Here is a 26,610-nt window from a genome sequence, read left to right as displayed (position 1 = left end):
TTTTTCCAAATTTCTTTTAAGTACATTCATTCTTAATGAGTACACTTTTAAGTATCCACTTAAAAAATATAAGTGAAAGAAACAATTTGAATAGGCCCATATCTATTAAATTGAGTCAGTAATTAATAACCTTCCAAAACAGAAAACACCAGGCCTGGATGGGTTCACTGATGAATTCTACCAAATATTTAAGAAAGAAATTCTACTAATTCTCTACAATCTCTTCCAGGAAAAAAAGAAGCAGAGGGAATTCCTCCTAACTCATTCTATAAGGCCAACATTACCTTAATACAAAAGCAGACAAAAACAAGACAAGAAAACTTATAGTTGAGCAAAATATCTCTTATCAATATAGAAACAAAAATCCTCAACAAATTACTGGCAGAGCAATTCAACAATGTATAAAAAGACTTTTATATAACATCCACGTGGCATGTATCCTAGGTATGCAAGCATTGTTCAACATCTGAAAATCAATTAATGTAATGTAATCCATCACATCAATGGGCTAAAGAAGAAAAATCACATGATCATAATAGATATAAAAAAAGATTTTAAAAAAATCCAACAGCCATTCATGATAAAAAAAAATTTTTTTTAAGCAAACAGGGAAAACAGGCGGGGAACCTTCTCAACTCCATAAAGAACATCTATGAAAAAAAAACACAGCTGATGAATAAAATCAAAGAACTACATAAATGAAGAGATATCCCACGTTCATGAACAGGAAGACTCGATGCTGTCAAGATGTCAGTTCTTCCCAAACTGATTTATAGATTCAATTGCAATTCCAATAAAAATCCAACCAATCTGGATACTGACAAATTGATTCTAACATTTATATAGAGAGGCAAAAGATCCAGAAGACCCAACACAATACTAAAGGAGAAAAACAAAGTTGGAGGTCTGACACTATCTAACTTTAAGACTTATTTTTATAAAGCTACAGTAATCAAGACTGTGTGGTACTTGTGAAAGAACAGACAAACAGATCAATAGAGCAGAAGAGAGAACCCAGAAATAGAGCCACATAAATACATTCAACTGATCTTTGACAAAGGAGCAAAGGTGATAAAATGGAGTAAAGAGATTCTTTCCAACAAATGGTGGCAGAAATGGACCTCCACATGCAAAATAAAAGAAATCTAAACACAGAATGTTCCCTTTTCACAAAAACTAATTAAAAATGGATCACAACTCTAAACATAAAATGCAAAACTATGAAAACCCCTAAAAGATAAAAGGAATAAAATATAGGTGACCTTAGGTTTAGTGATGACATTTTACAAATAACATTAAAAAATAATTGATAATGTGGACTTCATTAAAATTAAAAGCTTCTGACCAAAGGAATGAGAAGACAACCCACAAACTGGGGGGAAATTTTTGCAAAAGACCTGATAAAGGACTATTTACAAAAATATACAAGGAACTCTTAAAACTCAACAATAAGAAAGCAACCTGACTTAAAAATAGGCAAAAGATTTAGACACCTCACCAAAGAAAATATACAGATGACAAATAAGCATATGAAAAGACATTCAACATGACATGTATTAGGAAGCCATATAAGAACGGTCAAAATCCACAACACTGAACACACCAGATGTTGGCAAGTCTGTGGGAGGATGGGATTCTCACTGCTAATAAGAATGTAAAACTGGTGCAGCCCCTTTGGAAGGCAGTTTGGTGATTCCTTATAAATCTAAACGTACTCTTTTCATACATACATACAGCACTCTCCTTAGTATTTACCCAAACGAGGTGAGAACTTATATACACACAGAAGCCTGCTTTATAACAGCTTTATTCATAATTGCCAAAACTTGGAAGAAATCACGGTGTGCTTCAACAGGTGAAATGATAAACTGTAGTAGGTGAACAGATAAACCAGGGTGCATTCAGACAATGACAGGCCAGTCAGTGTTAAAAAGAAACGATCTACTAAGCCATGAGAAAACATGGAGAACCTTAAATGCATGTTACTAAGTAAAAGAAGCCAATCTGAAAAGGTTACACACATAATCTCAACTATATGACATTCTAAAAAGGCAAAACTACGGAAAGAATAAAAAGATCAGTGGTTGCCAGGAGTCAGAGGGAAGGGAGAGATGAACAGTTGGAACACAGGTGTTTTAGAGCAGTAAAGTACTGTATATAATACAGTAAAGGAGGATATGTGTCATTTACACATTTATCCAACCTCACAGACTATACAACACCAACAACACCAACACTGAACTCTAACGTAAACTACGGAGTTTGGGCGATAATGATGTATCAATGCAGGCTAATCAGCTGTAACAAAGGTACCCACTCTGGTGCAGGATGCTGATAATGGTGGATGCTAATACTGAGGGAGGCTATACATGTACAGGACCAGAGGGGTATACAAAAATTCTTTGTGTTTTTTGCTCAATTTTTCTGTGAAGCTAAAAGTGCTCCAAAAAAAAGAGTCTGCCTAAAATATGTTTGTGTATAAAGTTAAACAAAATCACATTATGACAGGTTTATAACATTTGACCTATTTTTTAAACTGCAGATTTCTCTTTTGCTTTCTTAAGCACACAAGTCCATGAGAGAATGGATAAATTCTCCTCTAGACAGTCTTCAGCCCATAGGTTTTTTGGTAGATGTTCTTTATCAAGTTGAAGAAGTTTCCCTCTGTTCTTAGGTACTTAAAGAGAAATATCAAACATACAAGACAAATGATGAATCATTGTGGGATTTGATCATTCAAAAACTGAGCTTAAAAGAACCATCATATGTAATATTATACTTTAATTTTTCTGTTACACAAACATGAACCATGTGAACCTTGAGGCTAGAGAGTAGAATGAGTCAACAGTCTACTTCCAATAAAAAAAGATAACCAAAAAAAGCCCCCATACCTCAACTATTAGAGCTTGGTCCATACGAAAAACACACACACACTTAAAATCTTATTAATATCTTACCTTTGAAAAACATATTGGTGTATCACAGAAACAATTTTCCAACTACACTGTTTCAAGCACTGTTCATCCCTAAACACATTATTTTCCTAGTAAGAAGGAAATGTCTTTCAATTTTATATGCATTCCACATAATTATGTTACAGCATTCTGAGAATAGAGAGTAGACTTTTCCCATCATCTAGTTGTATATGAAGTTAAGACAATCGCTAGGAGCGTGGACTCCACACAAACTGTGTAAGTTTGAATCAGCTCTATTTCTTCTAGCTGTGTGACCTTGGGTACATTATAGAGCCTATCAAATGAAATTTCCTCATTTATAAAATGAGGGTAACAATAGTGCCCATCTCAGAAGTCTGGGAAATAAAATGAGATAGTGCAAATACTAGTATATGGTATTGACGACTGGTCCCCACCTTTCGTCACCAGGGACCAGTTTCATGGAAGACAATTTTCCCATGGTGTGTTGGTGGTGAGAGGGATGGTTCAGGCAGTAATTCAAGTGGGGAGCAGCAGATGAATCTTTCCTTGCTTGTCTGCCATTCACCTCCTGCTGTGTGACTGGGTTCCTAACAGGTTGAGAATCTGCAGTCCAGGGATTTGGGGACCCTGGTATAGACAATAAAATGCTAGTTCTTATTATTTATTATCAAACTAAACAGATGCTTTTTTGATGACACATTTTTGTATTACACATCATCATTCATCACCACATGTGTAAAGGAGACTTGACTACTCATCTTTAAAAATGACAGAATAACTTGCAAGTCTGTTAACAGTTGAGTATATTTAAAAGAAAAGTTATTTTTAAAGTGCAATATGATTTAAAAAAGCATAATAAACCACTTACTGATATCTATTCTCTGTTCAACTGGCAAAGGACTGACTCGGCTAACAAGTTTTGAAAGACAAGTTGCTGCAAGGAGTTGAGCATAGGATGTCTGTAAAGAAATATATTTTATTTATTATTATCATATTCTATGATAGAAACTTTTCCTATGCAATATTGGTTATTTTTCTGGTTTTCCAAATTGGCAGATCTACAAGGGATAAAATATACACAGACAAACATACACATACGAACAGAAAAATCCCTCATAAGGGCGCATGAGGAAGCCTCTGCAAACAGCAAGCAGTTTAGAGGGAAAAAAATGATAATGAGCAAGTTCAAACAAAATACACTTATCATGTCTACACAGTACTGCATGATCTGGCCTCTGATTATCTCTTCATATTCATCTGGTTCTTCTCTTCACTATCCTCCATCCAGAACAGCCCTCTTACCGTTCCTTTCAATGTCTTTCCTACCCTGACCTCTCCTCTCCTTCAGATCCATACTGGCTGTATTCACTCTGGCCACTAACTGTCTTAATGAAGCGTGCTCAAGCCTTCAAAATCCTGTTCAGTTATTCACTATATCCCCAGCAATCTCTTGTAAAGACAGTGCTTTCTTTTTTATTCTTTAGACCAGAGGTCAGCAAACTAAGACCTGTGGATCAAATCCTGTCTGTTCTTGCAAGGCCCATGAGCTATGAATGGTTTTTACCATTTTAAACAGTTGGCAAAAAATATAATAATAATATTAGTACTATTTCATGATATGTTAAAATTACATGAAATTTAAATTTCAATCCACAAACAAAATTCAATAGAACATAGGCACACTCACTCATTTACACACTGTCTATGTCTGCATTCAGACTACGCCAACAGAGGCAAACAGTTAGAACCGTATACGGCACTCGGTGCCTCCTGTTGCTGCTCAATGCACTATAAACTTCTAGATGTACTTACTAACTCTCACAGCATATAAAGTACCATGAGTGTCGCCATGACATGACATGTACCTTTTATTATTACCAGCACATATCTGTCATGTCAAAACAAGAAAAGATAGGAGTAGACTTCAAATGTCTAACTTTTAAGGCACAGTGAAATGTGGATTATTTTGTTATTGAATTAGAGAGCAAAGCAATGTGCTTTTTATGCAATGGCACTATAGCTGTCCTAAAAGAATACAATATATGCTGACAATATCAGACTAGGTACTCCTGCCAATATGCCTAACTCACAGGGAATCAAGTCAGAAAAAGAAGAAAAATTTAAACAGAATATATGTAACACGGAAATTTCTCTACAAAATAATAAAGACTACAACCAAAGTTAGGTTTTGAAATGGCTTACTTGTTAGCCAAGTGAGAAAGGCCACTTACCAACAAAGAGTTAATTAAATCACCATTATTTTCAGTAGCCAAAGTAACACATGCAGAAAAAATGAATTTCAGACTACTTGCCTTTCAATGAGAATAAGGCCAGGACAGTTGAAAACAACAGAGCAACATCAAAATTCAATTTCAAACCAGGTGAAAGATTTGGAGACTCTCCTTAGTTCTTTATGAGTTGACAGATGTTATCAACACGTACAGCTCATACTGTTACCAATATGATATGCTTATTCGAGAACCCAATGCTAAATTTGAAGCAACTAAAGAATTAATCTTCATGAAGAGTCTGCATGAAACTACTGGGCAGAATATTTTCAAAGAAGCTGAGAAAATACTAATTTGTACAACCTAAAGTGGTTGCTAAAACGTGTCACAAGCAATGGTAAAAATATATGGAACAGAAAAGGCTTAGCTGGACAAATTTACAAAGCTTGTGAAGAAAGCTTACAAACGTAAGAGTCTAGAGTCTGGTTATTCATCTTATTATTCATCAGTAGTCACTTTGTAGTAAATATTTGAATCTATCATGTGTTAATGAATCAATGGTATTAACGGTGGATTTTAATTCACTTTCATGAACTCATCTTCAGTTCTGACAATTTCTATCGGAAACAGAAGCTTAGCCTGGCAGTGGTAAAGTCTTACCGTAATTTTCTTTTTTTTTTGGCTCAGGACTAAGACTGAAAATTTTCTGAATGAGAAGAACCATCTTAATCCACTATTGTTAAACATTAAATGGCTTTTGAAATTAGTTTTCGCTGCACACTTGATAAAAGTCTCTTAATGAATTCAACCTAACGTTACAAAATTGTATAAAAGGCAAACAGTGCTTAGTACTAATATGAAACTTAAAAATGTAATAAAGTCATTCCAATAACAACTAACACTGATTAAATCACAAATAATATCAAGCTGTTTTATACACTTTCCACACTGTCAAATGTTAAAACAAGTAGCCAAATCTCTATTCCTGAGTATATTTTTGGAGTTCAAACTATGTTTGAAACAGCACATTTTCTAGGCCTTGATGTAAGTGCAAAGGAAATTTCAAAATCCATTTAACTGAGCAATTCAGGCACCTTCACCTAACCTTCAACTGGAAGTGATTAATCTACAATATAATCACATCCTAAAAGGCAAATATCAAGAGAAATTTTAATGTAGTTTTATACATGCCATCTAAGTGATGAATATGCTTAATTAAAATCATATGCTCATAAACTGATATCAATACTTGGCAGTACCCATCTGTTGAAAAGACATTTTTAAAGATGAAATTTGTAAAATCTCTTTACAAATAAGTATTAACATATGGACATTTGCAATCAATGCTAATGACAGGAAATACCAACTCTGAACCTTAATTAAGCAAAATGTTATCCCTAAAAGAATAATTCAATTCTTTTCATCAGTAGACTTACACTACAGAAAACTGTACTCAATTATAATTATTTTAAATTTCATCAATAAAACTTCATGGAAATTTTTTTCTCTCTTCTGATAGGCATATTTACAAAATTCCTTGATTTTTCATCTTGGTCCACAAAGACTAAAATATTTACAATCTGGCCCTTTACAGAAAAAGGCTGCTTTTTTCCAACCTCTGCTCTACAACCTCTGACTGCAGTGCCTACCACATCGTTCCACAGCTCTTTATTTAAACGTCTACGCCTTCTCAGATAAACCATGAGTTACTTTAATGCATGTAGATAAAGCAAGTAGGTAGTACAGTGCCTGCTTTTACAATAAAATATCTGCTAAGTGATGCTGAATGAATGGCTATGAAACTCGATAAGACAGGAAGGCAAGAAGTAATCAGCATTCCTCTGAATCATTCCTTTACATTTCAGAGTTAATTACAATCTGCTTCTTCCACCTAGACTTTTTTAATTCCAACTTTTTAAAATATAACTTTTACCACTGATAGAAGGGGACCAAGAGGAATCAAGAAAGTATTTTGATTCATGCTATTTCTACCTCCTGGGATCTTTCCTAAATATTCTTTCTAGGCATTCCAATTCTTTGCAGTCAAATAAACCACAGTAAAAAGACACGTGGTAATACGTATCAGTTAACCGACACTGCTAACCTACAGGCATTGATTAACACTGACACAACTGAGCGACTGAACTGAACTGATACCTACCGATCTTTCATTGTTAATTGCTATTATCAAATACTTACTGTTCCTTGTTCTAATAAAAGTTGACACTTGCTGAGACATTCTGGGCTGTCAATAAGTTCCAGGAGTGCTTTCTCAGCCTCTATTCTTTGCGTAAGATCAGTCCCTATGTAGAGATGAGTACACAATGCTTCCAATTCAGCCAAACTCTTGAGAAGAAAAAAAATTAGCATTTTACTTAGTGGAAAAAAAAAAAGATAAATATGTTAATCACAGGAAATAAGAGATGCAAATATCATGCATGTACTCATCAAGTCAATAAATGCTTATTGAGTTACTTCCACTTACTAGGGGTTAGCATTGAACAAAAAAAAGCTCTCAATTATTTAAATTTAAATTGATAGTTCTGTGATGGAAAAGAAGTACAGAAAGAGGGGGACTTGCCTAATTAAAGGAGTTTAAAAAGGCATGCCTAAAGTGGTAACATCTACAGTGACCAGAAAGGACCAGTCATGTGAAACAGAAAACAGTCCAGACAAAGAACAGGATTTCCTGGGGTCCAGAATAGAGCACAATCATCTCAAGGCACTAAACGATCAGTATGACTGGTAAACGGACAGCAAGGAGGAGATGCCAAATGAAGGTAAAGAGATGAGTGAGGGGAACTACCAGGTGCAAGTTGCAGGCATTATGTCAATTTACATTCTTTTTCAGACTAACAATTTCAACAGCTCCATCTATATAAAAAGATACAAATAAACCCTGGTGTAGGTCTTCTGAACTAGTGACTCATTGTGCTGCAGGTGAACTCTGGCATGATTCTCAGGAACTACGACTTAACCCCATGTTACTTATAGCCAGCGATCATACTGCAGATTCTATGTTATAGATACAAGGAATAATTCATTGCGCTTAGCATTAGAAAGAACACAAATAACAAATACTGGCAAAAACGTGGAGAAAAGGGAGCCCTCATACATTGTTGGTGGGAATGTAAAGTAGTGTAGCCACTTTGGTCACAGTAGGGAGGTTCCTCAAAAAACTAAAATAGAACCATACGACCCAGCAAAAACCAGGATATATATCCAAAAAACCTAAAAACACTAAATTGAAAAGCTACATGAACCACAACGTTCACAGCACGATTTACAACTGCCAAGATATGGAATAAACCCAAGTGTTCAAGAGCAGATGAATGAATCAAGAAGATGCGGTACACACACAAACACACCATCAGCTCAGTCACTCACTCACGCCTGACGCCTTGCGACCCCATGGACTGCAGCGCTTCACGATTCCCTGTCCATCACCAAATCCTGGAGCTTGCTCAAACTCATGTCCATTGAGTTGGTAATGCCACGCAACCATCTCATCCTCTGTCATCCCCTTCTCCTCCCGCCTTCAACCTTTCCCAGCATCAGGGTCTTTTCCAATGAGTCAGTTCTTTGCATGAGGTGGCCAAAGTATTGGAGTTTCAGCTTCAACAGCAGTCCTTCCAATGAATATTCAGGATTGATTTCCTTTAGGATGGACTGATTGGATTTCCTTGAAGTTCAAGGAACTCTCAAGAGTCTTCTCCAACACCACAGTTCAAAAGCATCAATTCTTCAGCACTCAGCTTTCTTTATAGTCCAACTCTTACATCCATACATGACCACTGGAAGAGCCATAGCTTTGACTAGATGGACCTTTGTTGGCAAAGTAATGTCTCTGCTTTTCAATGTGCTGTCTAGGTTGGTCATAACTTTCCTTCCAAGGAGTAAGTGTCTTTTAATTTCACAGCTGAAGTTACCATCTGCAGTGATTTTGGAGCCCCAAAATAAACACTGTCACTGTTTCCACTGTTTCCCCATCTATTTGCCATAAAGTGATGAGACTGGAAGCCATAATCTTAGTTGTCTGAATGCTGAGTTTTAAGTCAGATTTCTCACTCTCCTTTTTCACCTTCATCAAGAGGCTCTTTAGTTCTTCTTCGCTTTCTGCCATAAGGGTGGTGTCATCTGCATATCTGAGGTTACTGATACTTCTCCTGGCAAACTGATTCCAGCTTGTGCTTCATCCAGCCCAGCATTCTGCATGATGCACTCTGCATAGAAGTTAAATAAGCAGGGTGACAGTACAGCCTTGACGTATCCTTTCCTGATTTGGAACCAGTCTGTTGTTCCATGTCCAGTTCTGTTGCTTCTTGACCTGCATACAGATTTCTCAGGAGGCAGGTCAGGTGGTCTGGTGTTCCCATCTCTTTAAGAATTTTCCAGTTTGTTGTGATCCACAGAGTCAAAGGCGTTGGCGCAGTCAATAAAGCAGATGTTTTTTTGGAACTCTTACTTTTTTGATGATCCAAAGTACATTGGCAATTTGATCTATGGTTCCTCTGCCTTTTCTAAATCCAGTTTGAACATCTGGAAGTTTACGGTTCACGTACTGCTGGAGCCTGGCTTGGAGAATTTTGAGCATTACTTTCCTAGCGTGTGAGATGAGTGCAATGATGCGGTAGTTTGAGCATTCTTTGGCATTACCTTTCTTTGAGATTGGAATGAAAACTGACCTTTTCCAGTCCTGGCCACTGCTGAGTTTTCCAAATTTGCTGGCAAATTGAGGGCAGCATTTTCACAGCATCATCTTTTAGGATTTGAAATAGCTCAGCTGGAATTCCATCACCTACACTAGTTTTGATCATAGTGATGCTTCCTAAGGCCCACTTGACTTCACATTCCAAAATGTCTGGCTCCTGATGAGTGAACACACCATTGTAATTATCTGGGTCATAAAGATCTTTTTAATATAGTTCTTCTATGTATTCTTGCCACCTCTTTACTATCTTCTGCTTCTGTTAGGTCCATACCGTTTTGGTCCTTTATTGTACATATCTTTCCATGAAATATTCCCTTGGTATCTCTAATTTTCTTGAAGAGACCTCTACTCTTTCCCATTCTATTGTTTTCCTCTACTTCTTTGCACTGATCACCAAAGAAGGCTTTCTTATCTCTCCTTGCTAATCTCTGGAACTCTGCTTTCAAATGGATATATCGTTCCTTTTCTCCTTTGCCTTTAGCTTCTCTTTCTTTCTCAGCTATTTGTAAGGCCTCCTCAGACAACCAGTTTGCCTTTTTGCATTTCTTTTTCTTGGGGATGGTCTTGATCACTGCCTCCTGTACAATGTCACGAACCTCTGTCCATAGTTCTTCAGGCACTCTATCAGATCTAATCCCTGGAATTTTTCACTTCCACTGTATAATCGTATGGGATTTGATTTAGATCATACCTGAATGGTCTAGTGGTTTTCCCTACTTTCTTCAATTCAAGTCTGAATTTTGCAATAAGGAGTTCATGATCTGAGCCACAGTCAGCTCCTGGTCTTGTTTTTGCTGACTGTATAGAGCTTCTCCATCTTTGGCTACAAAGAATATAATCAGTCTGATTTTGGTACTGACCATCTGGTGATGTCCATGTGTAGAGTCTTGGTGTTGGTGGAAGAGGGTGTTTGCTATGACCAGTGCATTCTCTTGGCAAAACTCTATTAGCCTTTGCCCTGCTTCACTTTGTATTCCAAAGCCAAACTTGCCTGTTATTCCAGGTATCTGTATCTTTTGCATTCCAGTCCCCTATAACTAAGAAGACAACCTTTTTGGGTGTGTTAGTTCTAGGTCTTGTAAGTCTTCATAGAACCATTCAACTTCAGCTTCTTCAGCATTACTGATTGGGGTACAGACTTGGATTACTGTGATACTGAATGGGTTGCCTTGGAAACAAACAGCTCATTCTGTCATTTTTGAGACTGCATCCAAGTACTGCATTTTGGACTCTTTTGTTGACTATGAGGGCTACTCCATTTCTCCTAAGGGACTCTTGCCCACAGTAGCAGATATAAAGATCATCTGAGATAAATTTGCCCATACCAGTCCACTTTAGTTCACTCATTCCTAAAATGTCGATGTTTACTCTCGCCATCATCTTCTGTTTGACTTCCAATTAACCATGATTCATGGACCTAACATTCCAGGTTCCTATGCAATACTGCTCTTTACAGCATCAGACTTTACTTCCGTCACCAGTCACATCCACAACTGGGTGCTGCTTTTGCTTTGGCTCCATCTCTCCATTCTTTCTGGAATTATTTTTCCACTCTTCTCCAGGAGCATACTGGGCACCTGCTGACCTGGGGACCATCTTTCAGTGGTATATCTTTTTGCCTTTTCATACTGTTCATGGGATTCTCAAGGCAAGAATACTGAAGTGGTTTGCCACACCAACAGAATATCTCAACCATAAAAAATAATGAAATTTTGCCATTTACAGCAACATGGATGGACTTGGGAGGCATTGAAAGTCACTCAGTTGTGTTCGACTCTTGGCGACCCCATGGACTATACAGTCCCTGGAATTCCCAGGCCAGAATACTGGAGTGGGTAGCCTTTCCCTTCTCCATGGGATCTTTCTAACCCAGGTATCGAACCCAAGTCTCCCATATTGCAGGCAGATTCTTTACCAGCTAAGCTACAAGGGAAGCCCAAGAACACTGGAGTCAGTAGCCTATTCCCTCTCCAGCAGATCTTCCTGACCCAGAAATCAAACTGGGTCTCCTGCATTACAGGATTCTTTTACCAAATTGGGGGGCATCATGCTAAGTGAAATTAGTCAGAGGAGAGGAAGAAAAATAGTGAATGATATCACTTATATATGCAGAATCTAAAAAACACAACAAACTAGTTAATATAACAAAAAAGAAACAGATTCACAGATACAGAAAACAAACTTGTGGTTACCTGTGGAGGGAAGGTAGAAAGAGGCACTACAGGGCTTGGGGAGTGGGAGGTACAAACTACTGGGTGTAAGACAGGCTACGATCTACTATAAAACAATATACTGTAATAACAAAGTTATTTTGTAATAACTTTAACATTTAAAAATTGTATAAAAATATAGATGAGGATAAACAAGTAAATTTTAAAAATAAAAAAGAACAATTCATTCTGTAATCATTCATTCATTTATAAATATAATCTCATCAGAAGATACAGGATATATGGATAAAATCTGAAAGAAAATTTTTTAAATGAGTTCAGTATTCCTCTCAGCTTTAGAGAATTTTTGCTAAAGGCATCTTACTAAAACTACTTCAGTTTGAACTTAGAGAATTATTCTTTGAAGGTCAAAAAAATTTGGCACAGATTTAAATATCAGGTAGGCATATGAAAGTAATGGGATAGTCAAAAGTAATGCCATTTTTTTATCCTTTCTGGCTTGAATTTTTATGTAGCAGTCTTACAGCTACACTAGTCTAAGCATTCCCTCAGATGCATATCCCTTTGCCAAATAAGAACAGAAGAGGGCTACAGAGGATGAGAAAGTGGAATAGCGTCACCAACTCAGTGAACATGAGTTTGAGCAAATTCCAAGAGATGGTGAAGGCTAGAGAAGCCTGGCGCACTGCAGTCCGTGGGGTCACGGAGTCAGACACAACTTAGTGACTAAACAACAACAAATAGGAATACGTAAGAAACACTGAAATGGAACCTCCTCTAACTCCCTTTATTCTTTATAGTTCTCGCTCCTTGTTTCTTTACAGAATTTTCCACTTCTTTATCCAGGCTAGAGCGCAACATCCCAGACTAGATAATTTTTTGCTATAGTGAAAATAAAAGCACAAAAGAAAGGTTTCCAAAGGATAATTAAGATAAAGGACCTCAAATGAACCACATTTTAAACATTTCCTCTACCTGGATTGTCCCAACAAGCCCTAATAGTGCTACTACATACTGTTTATAACATTAAAATGTATAGAAAACGTATGGTTCATGAATACATATGAATTCTCATGTTTCCTCCAAGGGTAAGAAACATAAAATGAAAAGATCTACCATTTTCCCTCTTGTGACTCATGATCAACCTCAGAAGTATTTTCCTTCATCTAATAAATTTAAAGGGCTGAATTTTTGAGCTGATAATACCCAGAATAATTTAATTATAAACTGATCCTGCTATCATACATTCAACTATATATCAATAGGTCTAGACTCTGAAGTAGACTCTGAGTGTAAAAAAAAATGAAGCCAGAAATAGTGACAAAATCTAACTACTGAAAAACAAAAGCCAGCAATTACTGAGACTAATAACAGCATATACCTCATAGGTTTGCTGGGAGGATTAAATGAGCTAGGGCCACGTAACTTCTAGCACACTTTACACCCTATAAAGATTAATTGTTTATTACTAGTATTACCTAATAATAGTATTCCAATGGATGGAACTGTATCCTCCTAAAAGATATATCCAAGTCCTAACCCCCAATACTTTTGAAATATTTGTAAATGAAGTCTTTGTAAATCCTTAAATTAAGGATGGAGGGATGAGATCAAACCGAGGGATTTAGGGCAGGCTCTAAATCCAGTCATTCATAAAAGAGAGAGGGACATTTCAGGTGCAGAGACACAAGTAAATAGGCCTTAGGAAAGATGTGGCAACGACTGGGATGATATAGCTACAAACCAAGGACCACCAAGAACCGCAAGCAGCTATCAGAACTTAGGGGCAAAGTATGGCACAGTTTCTCCCTCAAGGGCTCCAAGAGGAGACCAATCCTGTCAACACATTAATTTTCGATTTCTGGCTTCCATACCTATAAAAGAATGAATTTTCATTTTTTTAACTCACCCAGTTTGTGGTAATTTGTCACAACAGCCCCAGGAAGCACAAACATTAATATTAATCAATTCAAGGATATCTAAGTAATATAGAAAAGTTCTGGAATTTTGTCCTTTTTGCTATATTGATTTAGAGAACTCCAACACAGACTTGTTTACATCAACAATGTTATCAATGACCCTTTTTTCCCCAAATGTCTTTCAAATTATTAACCATTGAAGGGCACTGTAAGATAAAAAGGTAAAGATTTGAACTTTCTCCTAAGACTGAAACAAAGGGAAAAAAAAAACCAAGTTATTCTTTCTCTGTAATGATAACAATTAAATAAATGCCTGGCATATGAAATCATTTTTAGAGAAAGGGATGTTGCTGCTGCTGCTAACTTGCTTCAGTCGTGTCCAACTCTGTGCGACCCCATAGACGGCAGCCCACCAGGCTCCCCTGTCCCTAGGATTCTCCAGGCAAGAACACTGGAGTGGGTTGCCATTTCCTTCTCCAATGCAGGAAAGTGAAAAGTGAACATACACAAAAATCCTTACCCTGTTGGAAAAGCATTATGTGAACATTTCATAGAGTTAAACTCATAATGTGATGATTGCTGAGCAACTAACCAATCTTCTGAATAGCATTTGATTTCACAGGGATTCTGTCTATAAAGAGAGACTTGACTTCTCACGGTGAACTGATAAACTGCATCTCAGTTTTACAGTGATGTCTGAGAATAGGGTTAACATAAGCATGCCTCAGAGAAATGGATCGCTTCTCAATGTGTTGACAAACTGGGTTTGAGTTATTAAATTTTCTTCTGGGCTTCTTATCAACATTAGAAGCCCATATAAATAAATAACAAGTAGCACTGGACATCACCTAACTCCCATAGATTTATTTACTATCAAACATTCAAGGACAGTACCCAATTTCCATAGCCTAGGAGACAATATAATCCTGCCTACAGTCTAAACAAGGATCTTCCAAGTTATTCTGGACTCATTTCTGCCCTTTGTACCTGACATACTTCTTTCTATACAGTAACTCTCATCGTGTATCTATCAATAGGTAAAAAAAGCAAGACCAAAAAAAGAGTATATATTACACGATTCTATAATAAAAGAAAGCAGATCAGTGGTTTCAGGCTGGGGATGGAGGAGAGAATGGGAAGATAGGGAAGGATAGGGAAGCAGCAAGGGAGGATTAAGCAAGGGGGGATTAAGCAAGGGGGCATAAGGAAACTTGGGGGGTGATAGATATGTTCATTATCTTAATTTCAGTGATGGTTTCACAGTTATACACTATGTCAAAATTCATCCAATATGTGTGGTTTATTATTTGTCAATTAAACTTCAGGAAGGAGAAGGAAACGGTACTCTTGCCTGGGAAATCCCATGGACAGAGAAGCCTATGAGTTACAGTCCACGGAGTCACAAAAGAGCTGGACACAGCTTAGCCACTAAACAATAACAAGAGAACCTCAAGAGAGCTGAAAAAAATGAAGGGTTTTTTCTTTTGTTCTAGAGAAAAATGTTCCCTCATAATAAAACAATAAATTGATGAACTACAAAAATCCCACCTCAATTAAATTTAAATTCTTTTCAATTACTTCCCTGTATCTTTCCTGCCTTCTGGAATTAAACCTCTTAACTGCCATTAATAAAGTGCCTTTATCTCACAATTACTCATTTCCCACAAACTCTTTGTTTTTCCCTCCCTTTATTAACTTTTCCTGAGCACCCAAAGGCTTATTTCTGGGCCTCTTAGAACTTCTCCTTCTAAATGAATTGGATCATATTTGTTTTAGTGATTTATAGTTTACAGAAGTATTTCCATCTTCTACTTTCTAGAAGTAGAAAAGTAGACTCCTGTAAATTACATATTTTAGCATATCCATTTTACAGACCAAAAAAAAGAACTCTGAGGCTGAGCAATCAAATACATATGTGTGTGTGTGTGTGTGTGTTTGCATGTGTGTATATACACACACATAGCTCAAATAGAGCAAATGGTCAATTCTGAGTCACATACAAATCTATAGACCCCAACCACATGTTGTCTCAACACCCTGCCACCTTACCACCTTTTACAGTTCGGTTTAGTTGTTTAGTCGTGTCCAACTCTTCACAACCCCATGGACCACAAGATTCCAGCCCTCCCTGTCCATCACCAACTCCCGGAGTTTACCCAAACTCACGTCTATTGAGTCAGTGATGCCATCCAACCATCTCATCCTCTGTCATCCCCTTCTCCTCCTGCCTTCAATCTTTCCCAGCATCAGGGTCTTTTCAAAGGAGTCTGCTCTTCGCATCAGGTGGCCAAAGTATTGGAGTTTCAGCTTCAACAGCAGTCCTTCCAATGAACACTCAGGACTGATCTCCTTTAGGCTGGACTGGCTGGATCTCCTTGCAGTCCAAGGGACTCTCAAGAGTCTTCTCCAATACCACAGTTCAAAAGCATCAGTTCTTCGGCACTCAGCTTTCTTTATAGTCCAACTCTCATATCCATACATGACCACTGGAAAAACCATAGCCTTGATGAGATGAACCTTTGTTGGCAAAGTAATGTCTCTGCTTTTTAATATGCTGTCTAGGTTGGTCATAACTTTCCTTCCAAGGAGTAAGCGTCTTTTAATTTCACGGCTGCAGCCACCATCTGCAGTGGCCACAGGACTGGAAAAGGTCAATTTTCATTCCAATCCCAAAGAAAGGCAATGCCAAAGAATGCTCAAACTACCCCACAATTGCACTCATCTCACACGCTAGTAAAGTAATGCTCAAAATTCTCCAAGCCAGGCTTCAGCAATACGTGAACCGTGAACTTCCAGATGTTCAAGCTGGTTTCAGAAAAGGCAGAGGAACCAGAGATCAAATTGCCAACATCTGCTGGATCATCGAAAAAGTAAAAACAGAAAAACATCTACTTCTGCTTTACTGACTGTGCCAAAGCCTTTGTCTGTGTCAATCACAACAAACTGTGGAAAATTCTGAAAGAGATGGGAATACCAGACCACCTGACCTGCCTCTTGAGAAATCTGTATGCAAGTCAGGAAGCAACAGTTAGAACTGGACATGGAATAACAGACTGGTTCCAAATAGGAAAAGGAGTACCTCAAGGCTGTATATTGTCACCCTGCTTATTTAACTTATATGCAGAGTACATCATGAGAAACGCTGAGCTGGAATCAAGATTGCTGGAAGAAATCCCAATAACCTCAGATATGCAGATGACACCACCCTTATGGCAGCAAGTGAAGAAGAACTAAAGAGCCTCTTGATGACAGTGAAAGAGGAAAGTGAAAAAGTTGGCTTAAAGCTCAACATTCAGAAAACTAAGATCATGGCATCTGGTCCCATACTTCATGGCAAATAGATGGGGAAACAGTGGCTGACCTTTTACCTTAGTCATCATCAACCTGCAGATGATATCCTAGTCCATACTTGCAACCTTGTCTGTTCACCATCTTTATATTTACCTATAAATTTCTTCTTCTTGGAAATCCAGGAAGATGTTGAAAACAGCCCCAACATGTCAGAAACTGAATTGAACATATTTCCCACAGATTTTCACATTAAGAGTCCCTTTGTTTCAGAGGTGTAGAACAGAATTTAGATTTACAATTTTAATGTTATCTTTTGCTTTTCCTTCTCCTTAGTCCCTCCTATATAGTTAAGAGTTTGGTCTTGCCCAGAGAAAAGTCTTGCCTTTGCCCTCAGATTCTGGGAGGTAATCTATGTTTAGGATAGGAATGTTTTTGTTAAGACTGGGGGGCGGGGGCAGTAGGCCACACCCCACAGTCTTAAATTGGCGACTTACCACACCAAAAATACCAAAAGTGTTTTAGGGTGGGGACTTTTTTTCCCTTTTTATTTATCTTTGGCTATGCTGTGTTTTCATTGATGTGTGGGCTTCCTCTAGCTGCAGAGAGCAGGGGTTACTTTGTTGCAGCATGCAGGCTTCTCACTGCAGCGGCTTCTCTTGTTGCAAACACAGGCTCTAGGAGGAGGCAGCTTCAGTAGGTATAGCGCCTGGCCTTCAGCAGTTGTGGCACATGGCCTTAGTAGTTGCAGTTCCCGGGCTCTTGTGTACCAGCTCAATAGCTGTGGCACACTGGCTTAGCTGATCCATCACTTAGCAGGGATCCAACCTGCATCTCCTGCACTGGCAGGCAGGTTCTTTACCACTCAGCCACCAGCCCCAGGCTGGGGACTTTAGATAGCATGGTCCCATTTGACCTAAACGCTCAGGTCAATCATGTGGCACCCAACCAATCACAACTACAAAAAGAAGCCCCAACAAAAATTCCAGAACTCAAAGCTCAGGCCATGCTTCCCTGGTCTGCAATACTCGGTGCTTACTGCCACACCTATATGATGGGAGAGTAACATGCCCTGAGGACCAAACAGCTTTGCTTCAGAATGCTCCCAGATTCTGCCCTATGCACCTCTCTTCCAATCAATTTAGTACGTGTACTTTCCCAATAATAAACTTGGGTATGATAGCTTTCAGTGAATGATGTGAGTCCTTCTGTTAAACCTGAGAATGGCACTGACTCCCAAACACGCGAGTGGCGTCAGTAGTGAGGGTAGTCTTGCAAACTGTGCCCTCAAACATTGCAGTTTAGCTAATGCCAAGTGTATAACAACTCATCATAAAGTCCTACCAATTCCTTTAAAATAAAGACTCATACTCAACACCTCTGCATAATATTCACAGACAGTAGACCAACAGAGCAGTATTTTACAACTGTGGCCTACAGTGCCCTGGATTTCTTTAGGGGTTTCTTCTGGAATCATTGTGGAAGCCTGGAATTTGTCCAACTATTTAAAAAGTCACTATTATTAAAGTGACCTCAAGCAAATTATCTAGCCTTTCTAAACCTCACTTTTGAAACTGCAGGTTTCAAAACCACCTTTCAAAACAATTGTGAAGATTAAGAGAGAAAGGACAAGAGAAAGCTTGATCTAGCTCCTGGCAAATAGCAGGTCAACACAAACTGTAAATAGTTTCTTCAGTTAACTATAAAACACCACACTGGTCTTTTGTCTCTAGTTTCACCCATTCAACTCCACAACCCCAGGACCATCTTTGCCAAACCCCTTTCTCCTCATGATTCTAACTGTTAATAATCATATCTAGATCAAATCAGGTACAGTATCCTGGCTGGGTATTAAGAAGCATGACTATAGTCCCAGGTTCTGGGAAGCTAAAAAGATCAACTAACTGCATCTCCTAAAGTTTTCCTAATGTTACCTCTTAATTCTTTCCAAGATTCCTCTGTGAAATCTAAAGTGCCGACCTCTTCCTTGATCCCAGAAACCTCTTTCCTCTCTTCCTTGCCCACTAACCTGGACTGTCTCCTCTAAGACAATCCAGATTCATTTCTTCCTTTGGGACAGAGTATCCTAACTCACAACTTCCTAATCAGAATGCACATGCCTTGAATAGATTATAGGAATGTCTAAGATATTGATCCCCTTGCCCTTCAGGCAGCCAGGCTTTTAGTTATGAGTAGTTTATGTCAATGGACCACCCAATTACCATTCTTTATGTATGCCATAATTTGAAAAAGATTGTGAAGTAGTAACCTAATCTCACCTTACACAAATCCACTTGCGCCAAAATGGCATGTTTTACCAACTACCTGTTTGTGTAGATGACTGCAAGATATTGGCATGAAAGAATATGGAATTATTAATTACTAGTGTTACTCTAGTTCTGTAGCCTTGGGCAAGTCACAATTGTTCTAAGACTCAGTGTCTTCAGGAATAAAATGTACGCATGCACATACAGTAGGGGGACTGGTTCCAGGCCACCCTGCAGATAACCAACCCCAAAGATGCTCATTCCTTATATAAAATGGCACAGTATTTGCATATAACCTCTGTCAATTTAAATCATCTCATAATACATTTAATACCAGACAGACATTTAATACCTAATACACACAGACATGTGTGTGTGCTCAGCTGCTCAGTCACGTCCCACTCTTTCCAACCCTACAGACTATAGCCCGCCAGGCACCTCTATCCATGGGATTTTCTTTTTTTTTTTTTTTTTGAATTTTGAATTTTTATTTTTACTTTATTTTGCTTTACAATACTGTATTGGTTTTGCCATACACTGACATGAATCCACCACGGGTCATGAGTTCCCAATCCTGAACCCGCTTCCCACCTCCTACCCCGTATCATCTCTCTGGATCATCCCCATGCACCAGCCCCAAGCATCCTGTATCCTGTATCGAACATAGACTGGCGATTCATTTCTTACATGGTAGTACACATGTTTCAATGCCATTCTCCCAAATCATCCCACCCTCTCCCTCTCCCACAGAGTATCCATGGGATTTTCCAAGAACGACTACTAGAGTAGGTTGCCATTTCCTCCTCCATGGTACCTTCCCCACCAAGGGACTGAACCCAGTGTCTCCTGCAGCTCCTGGGTTGGCAGGCAGATTCTTTACCACTGCGCCACCTGGGAGCCCATACCTAATACAATATAAATGCTATATAAATAGCTGTAAATTCAATATAAATGATATGTAAATAGTTGCCAGGGTGTAGCAAATTCAAGTTTTTTTAAACTTTCTGGAATTTTTTCTTTAATATGTTTAATCCACAGTTGGCTGAATCCACTGATGCAAAACTCACAGATACAACAAGCCAACTGTATACATACACCTCTCAAGCTAGTACGATTCAAAATCTAGAAGCGTGGAAAAATTCCAAATGCTAGGTACCAGTTATCATTAGTAATAAATGTTCCTTGAGTTAACTGGGTAACAATATGATCCACAGACTGAAAACAATTCAAACTGAAAAGGTTCAGAGCTTTTTTCAGGCCCCTCAGACCATCAGGTCTTTCATTTGTCCAACTTCACTTTTAAGCTGCCCAGAGCTGCTGTGAGATAGAGTCCAAAGAAACCAATTTGGGTAGTTCTGGCATTAGGAGCTCATTTTCCCACCACTCCCCAAAGTATGAAGAAATCTTCCAGACTGGGTGATTTACTATTATGCATATCTTTCCAATTCTGAAACTGTTCCAAACTTCCACCGTAGTTTTTAATTGCCCTCAAGATTTACACCTGAACTATGAACAACTGTTTATCTATTTACAATCCCAAAGCCCTCCCTGTGAGATTCTGCCAGTGAAGATTTCCCGAAGGGCATTTTTACTAAAGTGCTAATAAATAACATTATTTTGACCTGGAGACCCTTAGCAATGGCGAGGAATCAAAACAATGCGTCAGGCTTACTATCTCCTGAGCTGTCAATTACCTGATAGGAGAGTGGATGGTGAAAAGAAAGGACCCTTTGGAAGAATCAATAATTAGGTAATGAATCATTGTAGTCTCAGGGGGCCCAAAGAAGTCTACAAAGGGTTGGGACACTTAGATACACTTATCACCATGTTATGAAATTGCCTATCTCTCCAAGGTCATCTCCTGCCTCCACAGCCTCCCCTCCTCCCTTCCCTTTCATATGAACCTAAGCTCCAGTCCACTGAACTATCCCAGTGTGCCATGTTCTTCCACAATTCTTTGACTTGACTCACATTGTCCTTTTGCCTCTATCCTTCCCTTTCTCTTTGCTCGGCGAAACTCCTACAGTTCTTTCAAGATCCACTAGACTGCAAGTTCCCTGACTATACAAATCATAAAGTTTTGAGAGAGTTTTATCTTAAGTACCTAGCAAAGTAGGAATTCAATTAATAAGTGGATGAACGGAAGCTCAAAAAAGCTTGCCCGACAAGCACAGCACCTCTGCCTCACTGCTTCCCGACACACAGAGTTGACTGCCCCTTTCAATATTCCCATGATATCCTGTGATTAATTCTATCAAATCATTTTTCACATTTACTGTAATTATCTGTGAATTTCATGAGGGCAAGGATGCTAATAAGATGATGTAATTCTTTATCCCAGAACTCTACACAGTGCTTGAGACCCGGGGGCAGGGGGGGAGACGGGGTGGATGCCGAGGAGGCTCTACAATGTTTGTTGAATAAATGACTGGATACATACGCCAAACCGCCCGAGAAGATCTGAATATTTGAGCCTTCCTCCAGCCCGCATCCCATCCTGACCGTTTCTGCGCTCCCAGTGCGCGTCCTGCCCCGGTTTCCTCCTCCAATGAGGCTGCTGCAGAGCCCTCCTTCGCCACTCCCCACAAACAGAGCCCCTGCCGGCTCTGGCCAATTCAAGTCCAACTGCAGAGCCGCTCCTGCGGCGGACGCAGGCCCCTCTCGAGCTCCCTCCGAACTGTGTGGAGGCTGACGATGGAGCCGCGGCCGGAGACGCGGCGGGAAAGCTGGCCCGGTACTGCCGGGCTCCCACCTGCTCTGGCGCCGCCGAACCTCGGTGCGCCCGGGCGGCGGCACCCGGGAGGGCGGGCACCCGGGAGGGCGGGCTCCCGCGCGGCCGGTCCTCAGCATCCGCACTTCTCTCGAGGGGCGACCTCCAGCCTAGCCCCTGCCCCTCCAGCCTCCATCCCCGAGCTCGGGCCGCCCCTTCCTCGGGCCCGGGCCTGGGGTGGGCAGCCCAGACCAGCGCCTGATCCCTGGCCAGGAACCGGGACTAGGGCTCCGACGCACCGGCCGGCGGCTCCGCGGCCTCCGTCGCCGGACTCGGCCCTCAGTCTCCAGACCCCAGCGTCCCGCCGGCTTCCCGGGGCGGCGGGGCGGGGATCCACGGCGCAGAGCGCACTGACCTGGAAGTGCAGCGCCATCTTCCCGGGAGGCGGCGCCGGTCAGCGCCCCGAGCGCCCGAGGGCGGGGAGCGTAGGCGGGCGCCACCGGAGCCCCAGCCGGCCGCGGGGTCCCTGCGCCGCTCGCTCGTCGCTTCAGCCTCGCGAGTGCGGCGCTCGAAGCTCCGGACGGGGCGGGGCCGGCGGGGCGGGGCGGGGCGAGCGCGGGCGGGCGGGCCCGACGGGGCGGGGACCGGGGGCCCGGAATCTAAACGCCCCCTCCCCCACCGCGCTCACGTTCCAACGGCCGCTGCCTCAGGTGGGTGGTGATGTCAGACCTCTGCCTCTGGACGCAGCGCCCCCCAGCGCAACTGCCGGCCGAGGGTCCCGACTACATCTCCCACAGACTCTCTTTGAGCCGTATCTCCTGGAGCGCATCTATTACCTACGGCTTCGGACTCCCCCATTTCCACAAGCTGTAGAAAGACAAGACATTTTCTTGTCTCCTAACACTCACTTATTAATTGACTCCTACAGGTCAACTGCTGTCCTTGGTTCCTGACTCCCAGAACCCAGGTTTCAGGGTTTTTTAACTTTTGGTTAAAATTAAACTGACAGTATCTATATGTTGTCAAGTTGTAAAATTCTAGTTCACTCACTTGTGGTCTATATTTCGTTTAACATGAACTTGCATTTTACACTAAATGCTGCTGCCGCTAAGTCGCTTCAGTCGTGTCCGACTCTGTGCGACCCCACAGACGGCAGCCCACCAGGCTCCCCTGTCCCTGGGATTCTCCAGGCAAGAACACTGGAGTGGGCTGCCATTTCCTTCTCCAATGCATGAAAGTGAAAAGTGAAAGTGAAGTCGCTCAGTTGTGGCCGACTCTTAGTGACCCCATGGACTGCAGCCCACCAGGCTCCTCCGTCCATGGGATTTCCAGGCAAGAGCACTGGAGTGGGTGCCATTGCCTTCTCCAATTATTTACACTAAATAATTCCACTTAAATGAAAATTTATTTGAAAAGTAGGTCAAAGTCACTCGTTTCCAGTGCTTTTCATTTCCTCTTGAAGTTTGATACTTCCAGTTAGGGCCATTGTACTTTAGAGTGAAAAATTCCTATAATCCCTTATATAGTTCAGGTTTACTAGTGGCAAATTCTCTCAGCTTTTATTAACATGAAAATGTCTTTATTTCACATACAGTTTTTTAAAGGATAGTTTTGCTAGGTATAGAATTCTATTTTGACATTAGAATTTTTTCCTGTACTTATAAAATGCCTTTCTCTTGATTATTGATTACCATTATTTCTATTCAGAAATTAGCTGTCAGTCTGATTTTTGCTTCTTTGAAGGTAATATGTCTCCTCCCACCCCTGGCTGCTTTAAAATTTTTCCTCTTTCTTTTTGGTCTTCAGCATTTTGAGTGTGATGTAACTGTGAGTGTGGGGTGTGTTGTGTGTGTGTGTGTGTGTGTGTGTTCCTGCGTGGGACTCATAAAGCTTCTTAAATATGATATCTGATTTTTTCTAATTTCTTAAAATTCTTGGTCAGCATGTCTTCAAATAACTGCTTCTGTCCCATTCTTCTCTTTCTGGCACTCCAATTACATGTATGTTAAACCTTTTAGCTTCCCTGGTGGCTCAGACAGTAAAGCATCTGCCTGCAATGCAGGAGACCTGGGTTCGATCCCTGGGTCAGGAAGATCCCCTGGAGAAGGAAATGGCAATCCACTCCAGCACTCTTGCCTGGAAAATCCCATAGATGGGAGAGCCTGATAGGCTACAGTCCATGTGGTCGCAAAGAGTCGGACACAACCGAGCGACTTCACTTTCACTTCAAACCTTCTATAGAGTTTTCCATGTCTCTTACACTCCTTTTTGTATTTTTGTCTTCTTTTATTGTCATGGTTTCATCTGCATATTTTTTACTGACCTTTCACCCAAGTCAATAGAAACTCTATTCTGCTGTGTCTGAGCTGGTATACAAGCACTCTATTGAATTCTTAATTTTAGTTATAATATTTTCAGTTCCAGAATTTTCATTAGACACTTCCCCTTCCATTCTTTGAATAGATTCAAAGGTTCTGGTGAAATATATCATTCCTTTATTTTCTTGAACATTTTAATGATATTATTTAAAGCCCTTATCTGATATCTACAGTATCTGAGTCAATATGTGGGTCCTTCTGTCTTCTATAATTTGGTCCTATTTTTTCAAGCTTGTCTCATGATTTCTTATTGAATGTTAGTGTGGAAGAAAAACTGTAGAAGTTCTGGACGATATGAACTTTCTCCATAGAAGGTTTTTTATTTTTATTGTAGTAGGTAGATGGCACCCCACTCCAGTACTCTTGCCTGGAAAATCCCATGGACGCTGGAGCCTGGGAGGCTGCAGTCCATGGGGTCGCAAAGAGTCAGACACGACTGAGCAACTTTACTTTGACGTTTCACTTTCATGCATTGGAGAAGGAAATGGCAACCTACTCCAGTGTTCTTGCCTGGAGAATCCCAGGGACGGGGGAGCCTGGTGGGCTGCCATCTATGGGGTCACACAGAGTCGGACACGACTGAAGCAACTTAGCAGCAGCAGCGGCAGGCAGATAAAATACCAGAGGATCACTTCAATCCTATTGAGACTTGGCTTTAGGCTTTTAAATTCAGATTTATTTCAGTTTTACCCTTATTCCTAGGTCATGGTACTCAATTGATCTTATAGCTAAAATCCTGGGATATTTACTAAGACACTTTCATCCTATGGGCTTGAACTCCTAATTCCTGTCTCCCCAGTTCTGTGCAACTGCTAAAATCTGTCTTCAACTCTTTAGATGCTGCTGTTCTGCTAAGCTTCTTAAAGTCTCTCCCAACAGGTATACATCTTAAGAACTGACTGATGATTTGAGGGAAATCTGTACACAGGTTTTGGGGCTCACATCTCTGTACTTTGCTCCTCTCTAGAAATTTGTCCCTCAAATCTCAGCCCCTTTTGTTCTCAGACTCCCATGTCTGCTCCTAACCTGCTGAGATTGCTGCTGTCCATTTAGCTCTGTTAATCCTTGTGCATTTTGAGTGTGATGTAACTGAAAAATTGTTTGGAGGGGGAGGAAGGGATGAAAAGAGCTGAGTTAAATCTGGATCTTGTCCTTAGTACTTTAATGCTCTCAAAGATTGAACCAAGTCCTGCCTTTGCTGGTTGTTCTCTAGTATCTTCAAACTATATATTGGTGTATAGTTGTTAGTATATGTCAAATTATTGTTCAGTTCAGTCATTCAGTCGTGTCTGACTCTTTGCGACCCCATGAATCGCAGCACACCAGGCCTCCCTGTTCATCACCATCTCCCGGAGTTATTGTTAAATATTGTTAAATAACTTAAATATATATTTGTATCTTTATAGTTGTTGTATATATAATATGAGTGTTTAATATATATGTATATTTCTGTATATTTGTCCTATTTTTTAAATTGTTTTCTATGGGAGGTCTAATCCAGCACAAGCTAATTCATTATGACTAGGCTATTTGCATCTCCCATACTTCACACTTGATTTTCATAGCTCATCCAGAACCCACACATCCTCATCCCCACAGCTCAACTCATAAATGTTAAAATCTTTGATACCTTCACCATGCCATTTTGTGCTAATTCCTAAAGGTTTTGATTCCTATATTTTAACTTTTACTTCCATGTCCCAAGACTTTTGACATCAAATCATATCTGTGATTCTCACATTTCAACATTTCGGACTGTCACAACCCAAGCACCAATGATGATTTCTGACCTTCCTGTTGCACATGCCACACAATAAATACCCCATTATTTTAACTGCTTATAGCCTTTGCCTAACTTCTAGATCTCAACCACACTTTAAAGCTATTTTTTAAAGTAACAGTTCTGTTACTTCAATTTTCAGCTCATTAAGAGAGGGAAAATTAGATTTGATCATTTGTCTTTTTTCTCACTCCAAAATATCCTTGGCACAAGTATAAGGTT

At 40.0% G+C, this 26,610-nt stretch overlaps 1 protein-coding gene across 5 annotated transcripts in view; it reads right to left on the bottom strand.

The window, feature by feature from the left end:
• The window catches only part of RANBP17 (RAN binding protein 17), a 355,460-nt gene extending 332,643 nt beyond the window's left edge, over positions 1–22,817 (bottom strand). For 2 of the 5 annotated variants that reach the window (XM_069556017.1, XM_069556019.1), the window contains exons 1-3: positions 22,646–22,817; positions 7,364–7,510; positions 3,805–3,895 (exon numbers count right to left, since the gene is read on the bottom strand). In XM_069556017.1, coding sequence (XP_069412118.1) covers positions 3,805–3,895; positions 7,364–7,510; positions 22,646–22,663 — 256 coding nt within the window. In that variant the 5' untranslated portion in view covers positions 22,664–22,817. Of the gene's footprint in view, positions 1–3,804; positions 3,896–7,363; positions 7,511–16,131; positions 16,452–22,645 lie in introns of all 5 variants that reach the window. The other 3 variants (XM_069556020.1, XM_069556022.1, XM_069556018.1) reach the window with 2 other exon arrangements.
• Positions 22,818–26,610: the final 3,793 nt, after the last annotated feature.

This window comes from Ovis canadensis, chromosome 16 (genome assembly GCF_042477335.2).
Source record: "Ovis canadensis isolate MfBH-ARS-UI-01 breed Bighorn chromosome 16, ARS-UI_OviCan_v2, whole genome shotgun sequence".
In the NCBI taxonomy this organism is placed as follows: domain Eukaryota; kingdom Metazoa; phylum Chordata; class Mammalia; order Artiodactyla; family Bovidae; genus Ovis; species Ovis canadensis.
This window is presented reverse-complemented; position numbering and strand designations above follow the sequence as displayed.